The sequence below is a fragment of the Branchiostoma floridae genome, chromosome 16 (genome assembly GCF_000003815.2).
Source record: "Branchiostoma floridae strain S238N-H82 chromosome 16, Bfl_VNyyK, whole genome shotgun sequence".
Lineage (NCBI taxonomy): Eukaryota > Metazoa > Chordata > Leptocardii > Amphioxiformes > Branchiostomatidae > Branchiostoma > Branchiostoma floridae.
Window position 1 is genome coordinate 333,310 of NC_049994.1, and position 6,383 is coordinate 339,692.

The 6,383-nt window shown below is 42.2% G+C and overlaps 1 protein-coding gene across 3 annotated transcripts in view; it reads right to left on the reverse strand.

Annotated features, from left to right (window-relative positions):
* Positions 1-3,846, reverse strand: part of LOC118403138 — a 7,190-nt gene extending 3,344 nt beyond the window's left edge. Inside the window, exons 1-4 of one of the 3 annotated variants that reach the window (XM_035801637.1) lie at positions 3,449-3,846; positions 1,798-1,873; positions 1,266-1,329; positions 563-690 (exon numbers count right to left, since the gene is read on the reverse strand). In XM_035801637.1, the coding sequence (XP_035657530.1) occupies positions 563-690; positions 1,266-1,329; positions 1,798-1,873; positions 3,449-3,554 (374 nt within the window). In that variant the 5' untranslated portion in view covers positions 3,555-3,846. The remainder of the gene's footprint in view (positions 1-562; positions 691-1,265; positions 1,330-1,797; positions 1,874-3,448) is intronic. The other 2 variants (XM_035801638.1, XM_035801636.1) reach the window with 2 other exon arrangements.
* Positions 3,847-6,383: the final 2,537 nt, after the last annotated feature.

Sequence of the window (6,383 nt, forward strand, 5' to 3'; positions counted from 1 at the left end):
ATATAGGTGACCCCAATAGTTGAAAATATTTCATTTTGATATAACAACGGATATAGGTTACCCATTGATGCGCTCGCGGATGTCATCCATGCATGTATGTATACTCAAACCAACATGTTCAATTGCAGTGAGGCATTAACATTAACATATCGTTGGATTTGACTTAAGCATCACTAAATCTGAATTTCACGTTACTAAATCGTAACTCAGCCCCAACGTGGAGGCCTAAGTTAGAACTTACAAGAAGCATAATCTACAAAGGGCACTTTAGAATACGAACCGAATTTATGGAAAAAATGTAGCCTCTACCAGGCTCCCCAGGTGGCTTGAAAATGCATATGGTAGAAAGTAAGTGGCTAAACTGTCAGAAAACACACCAGAGGGGTTGGTTGGCTAAGGTCGCAAACTGTACTCCTCAGCCAGCTAACTCCTCTGACGTGTTTACTGTCTTTTTGGCCACTTTCTATCTACTATTTTTCCAGCGACCTTGGGTGCCTGAGAGAGGCTAGAAAACATGGCACATTGAGCAGATGATTGAGGTAAGGGAATGTCCATTGCTCACCCCATGGGATGTGGGACAGTGATGTTGGTGGAGTAGAGAGTCAGGGACGGTTCACCCATGTCTTTGATCATCGCCAACTGCTTAAACTCCCCCTCTTCCCCCTCCCGCATGTTGATGGTGAACATTCCCTGTCAGAAAAAGAGTGTTAAAGATCGGTTTGCATACAATCCATTGATAAATATGAATTAAATGCAACTGATTTTAGAAGACTGCATATTTGACTGAAGATTTGAAACTGTCATATAAAAAAAAATACATGTTGAAAGATACATAAAAGATTGCAATAGTAGAAAAGATACTGTCACTTATAGCCCCGCCTGATTGTATATAGTACTAAAGATTCACTAAATATGTTATCTTGTATTGTTTATATATAGTCAGACGAATTCTAAATTCTATCATTTATTTCTAGGTTGTAGTTTGTGTTATCATTTGACAGCCATTATGCTTTTGTATTGTGACGTAGTCTCCAAGCAGATCCCACGGTAGCACGAGATACTAGTAGTATCAAATGCTGGCAGAGGAGTGAAGTCGGTCTATATTCCTTTGCCATCTTTGATACTATCTTATGGCCCCGTAGGGTCTGCGTGGAGACTAGTGTGACGAAATTTTCTATACTCCTGATGTCGCCTATGATTGTAAATAAGTGATATTGTAAGCTACTTGGGAGCTACTAAATCTAAGTCTAAGTAAGATACTGTACCGGTGAAGAGGAGGTCCAGTGATCCAGGTTCTTCTGGAGGGTCACCGTGAAGTTCTCCCCTGCCCTGGGGAAGGGGAACATCAGGGGCTATAAACAAGAGTTGCTGATCCAACTTAAATTTAACGATATGTCTGTTACAATGCTCTTCATTAATGTGTGCAAATATGAAATGTATCATGTGCCTATATGCATATAAACATTATATGTATACATGTATGTGTGTTTGCGTGTGCATATGTATTTATTTACACATTGTGTATGTGCATATGTGTGTATGTGTCTGTGTCTGTGTCTTTGTGTGCGTCTGTGTTTACATATGTGTATGTGTGTGTGTGTGAGTCTGTGTGTGCGTATGTGTGTGTGTGTACGTCTGTGTACGTGTACGTCCCGGCAGTCTTTCAATGGGTGTTTGTATGCGAACTTTCAAACCAAGAAAGCTTAGGTTAAGTCTAGGGTAAGCGTAATATGATTCTAATGAGTCCTTCTTATTTTTACTAATTCAAATATGATTTAGTTAACACTACGGTCTTACATGAGAGCGATGCCGGTATGAGGCATCGGCATCCTCCCGCCACACGGGCCGGTCACCAGGGCGCAGTCATCCGCTCCTGCAGGCAGGGGAACACAAACCGTAACGTTAACGGTCGTAAAAAGTTCCATCACCTAGGTAAGTCTTTAAATAACCGCATATATGAAAGCAGTGACACCTATAGCTAGAGCTGCAGTGCAAGGTGAACCAATCAACTTTGCCCTGTCCTGAGGAGGGTTACGCATTGCATGAGGACCATCCTATTTCTACCGGGGCCCCTTCCACTCGCTACCCTAAGAACAATCATTTTATAGGATAGTGAGCGTAATGAGCCCCGGTAGAAATAGAATGGTATATATAGCCTCCGTAGCAGGCACTCTGAGGCTTTTTTTTTCGGCTCATAAGCCAGAGTGCCTGCTACGGAAGCAAATGGTACCCAGGCTAGGTTACGAGGGTCATCGAAATTTCGGTACTCACAGACGGTTACGGAAAAAAAATTCAATGGGTTACCGAAAAGCTCGCTGTTCAAAGATAATGAATGATGTTAGTAATATCTGATAAGTGAAGGGTCCTGAATGTGTAACCGGGGCTTTACCGCGACGCCCCTGAACAATACATGATTTATTTTTAGCGCCACTTTGATCAGCTACCACGTGTTTACTGTAACCAGTAAAGTTTGTTTTCACAGTAAACAAAGTGCCTGGCATCGGACTGTACCAGACTGTACCCTACCTAACGTCATCTGACCCAGTTTCAAGACACCTCGTGATGACCTCGTGCGCAGGTTACTACCATATAGCCTCCGTAGCAGGCTCTCTGATGCTTTTTCCAGCTCACAATACACTTTTGCGTGGCATTTCTTTTTGTACTGGGGCCCCTGATCGCAGGCTGCCCTGATTCAGGGGGCAAAAGTGTATTTTGAGCCGAAGAAAGCCCCCAGAGAGCCTGCTACGGAGGCTCACTACCGTACCAGACAAACAACCTCGCTATGCACACACTTGTTATGTAACGTTTAGAGAGCGGAAAAAACAATGGGGATCTCATGCATTATACCGTCTGTTTTGAACAGATAGCACAAATAAAATCCATTGAAGACTTATAAGTATTTGTTCCCGAAGATTGCTCATTGGTGAACAATAGACCGATAAAATGACAGAAAAGGAAGATTGAACATGTGGGAAAGGGGGCGTGGCCTTCAATTGTAAATGGCCGTTGTTTTGTGTTTCAAGCTCTAACCCAAGGGCGTGTACTAATATGTTTCATGAATTCATTTAGTTCTCCTCTTTAGTACAGCGTTTCAGTGCCCATTTGAGTAACAAGGATGTTGTATGACATATAACGTGCTCGAGACACCTCCTAGATCACGGGATCCCGTTTTCATAATCACGTCCCTTCCGAAAGCAGCTCCAACCAGTTCGCCTTTCGCGTCATTCGACCCGGGGTCGCCAACTTACAACCAGCGAGTCGGAACCACGAAATCAACTGTGAGACTGCTACCAGTTGAGCCACAGGGACACCACATGTTTCAAAGCAAAGTTACAATTTTCGTAACAATTCGTAATTCAAACGTTGCGTAATAATTTTCCTGCATTTCCTTGAGCCAAGAAGTTCTGTCGTTTCTTAATATATTCTTCAACGAAGATACTTTTCTCACCTGCTTTGTTTATTCCCATCATGGACCCCCTCTGAGGAGGGCTGATCATGCACATGTGGGCCCAGGTACCGGCCAGGCACATCAGGAACACCGCCACAGTCTTCATGGTTGGCTGGCGAGGTGGGAGCTAAGGAGAAAAGGTGTGTACACGTCGCTGTCTGCAGGACAAGTGATCAGACTTTACTCGTACTGTGTGTGTCCCGTGACGATCCCACCGGACCACGGTACAAAGTTGTGTTGGTAGGCGAGGTGGAGGCTCCAGTGAAAAGGTGTTAGTTAACACGTCGGGGGCTCAGACTTTACTCATACTGTGTGTCCCGTGACGATCACACCGGACCGTCAAGGTCAGTGAAGTTGTGTTGGTAGGCGAGATAGGATTTCCAGTGGTAGTGAAAAGGTGTTTGTTAACACGTCGATGCTTACTCGTACGTACTGTGTGTACATGTTCCGTGACGTGACGCTCACACCAGACTAACATACAATGACCGGCAATGGTGCACTCTCACTGTATTTGTGTCACGCTTGCGTCACTGCGGGGTTCGAAAGATACTCAACGAATTTCAGAGATAAAGAACGATTTTTTTTGTATTTTGTCCTCTTTCAAGTCATACTTATACACGTATTATGCAATACCTGAATAATAACAAATCTGAGAAAATAACAATATAGTTACACAGTAAACGAACCCCGCAGTGACGCAAGCTTGACGCAAGTCCAGTGAGAATATTAAGGCATGGCTGTGGCATGACTGTAGGGATTTTGGCCCAGACATTAGAGGTCCTGGGTACGAATCTCCGGACATACCCAATTGAAGTTAACACGCCTTTCCTCACCTTCAAAAATGAGTACCTTGCTACGGATAGGGATGTTCTGTAGATATATAGGATATCCTATCCAAGGCCAGTGCTTGAGGAGAGTCACACATCAAGTACTTTAAAGTACCAACCAAACGTACGGAAAAGAGTAGTAGTCCTTCTAAAAAGTTGATCAAATATATTTGTCAGGATATGCAGCTTGTACAAACCTGGTAAGTTACGCCATGAGACGAATAGCGATTTTCTACATTCAACCGTTTTGTCATGAAAAAGTGATTGTTTACATTCAATTTGGATGTTATCCATAAAATATGCTTGCTGTCGGTTAGTGGTGATTCCAAAGGTGACGACTGACCTCGGGTGACCTCAAACATATCTCAAACCTTTAAGCTTTTTACATAACATATGACCTGCTGCTATAGATATCATTATAGGTACTGTATACGCCATTATAAACCATCTATACGTAATAGTTAATATGTTCTCAGAATATTGTTATTGATTGCTATTCTGTACATATGAAGTTCCAGTTGTATTGTCTCCGTCCAATTTTATTTGTATTTTCCACAGGTTAGCTGGGCAGCTCTGGCTGTCCGCGCTGGACAGACGAAGAAATAAATGAAATCCATCGTAGTAATGTACAAGGTCTCCCCTCCTGTGGCGTCACCAAAAAGTTTTCGAGTTCTACTGCCAGCTCCCTATCGAGGCTACTGAACAATGATTTATTTTCAGCGTTCTCTAGTTAGGAGTATGTGTTACATCTTTTTCACAATAAACAACTACATAGAATCTGATTTAAGAAGACGATAAACACGGTGGTCAAATACGGGCTCCAAATCTCCCATGTCTAGCCGAATTCGAACCTGCTTCCACAATGTTCCATCTGACGTAATTCGAACCGAACCCGTGTTCTATTTGGGGTCATCTGCGGTCGTTGCCGGTAAATAATATTAAAACACTGCTGGCTAGCCTTTTTTGCCAAACCGCATTGAATTAGCCAGAAAAGATAGTTTTTTACCAATATAAACAATTTTCTGGACAGTACACCCATGCTATCACTTTGTTTCGGACATGTAACATGTAACGAAGCTACTGACGTTTGTGTTGTTGACCTTGAATATCATAAGTGTTGTTTACACCGGTATCAATTACACCCTCCTGCTCTCCGCGCGGCATGACATGCGTGCAAACATCGTTTAAGATCGCGACCAAGAGTCCAAATTAACTCATTGACGGCTCAAAATGACCGCAACGATTTTCCCGAGATTTCTGTTTTTGGGATTTTTAAAAAATGCCTTCGATTTTGAATTATTGGTAATTAAGTGCGAAAAATGTCATTTTTACGCATATTTTTGACTGTAACTTTGCTTAAGATTAAAAATTAAAGAATCCCAAAAACAAAAAGTTTTATTTACCTCTCAGACGACGAAAAATATAAAAATCGAGAATTTGCCATGGCACTTGCGGCCCATCTTATCAAGAGTATGGTCAAATTGAAGGCCTTCCTTGAAACAGAAAATAATGGTATTTGGAAGCAAAATCGAAACAAAACAACTATCTCAATTAAAACGGGAAGATTCAAACTATCTAGAATTGCGAATTTAATCCTATTTTGAATACATTTTCCTTGTCATAACATTTTGTTTATTTTGAAATATTCTACGGTTAGCAAATAGTCGGCCTCTTGTAACCCGATACTCTGTCGAACTCGCATAGCAACGGGAAAGAATACCCTAGCAACCGACCGCCGTGAAAGCATATTACGTAACGCAAATCATGTCTTTTTTGTCACATAAACGCAACCTTTAAGCATGCTTTTCGGTGTGCTTAAAGAATGCTTCTCGTGCACTGCCGCCTCACCTTGGACTGTACCCCACCTACCGTCAGCTGACAACGTGGCGATATCGCGCCCAGGTTACTACAGTATCAGGTGACCACAGTATCACAAACTACCTCGCTATGCACACAACTGTTACATAACGTTCGAGGAGCGGGAAAATAACAATGCCGCTTTCATGCTTCAGTCGTTTTGTACAGAAAGCAAAATTCACTGACGAATAGTAATAATCAGTTATTGTATTAGATTGACTAACTAACTAATTAGATTGAGATAATTGATA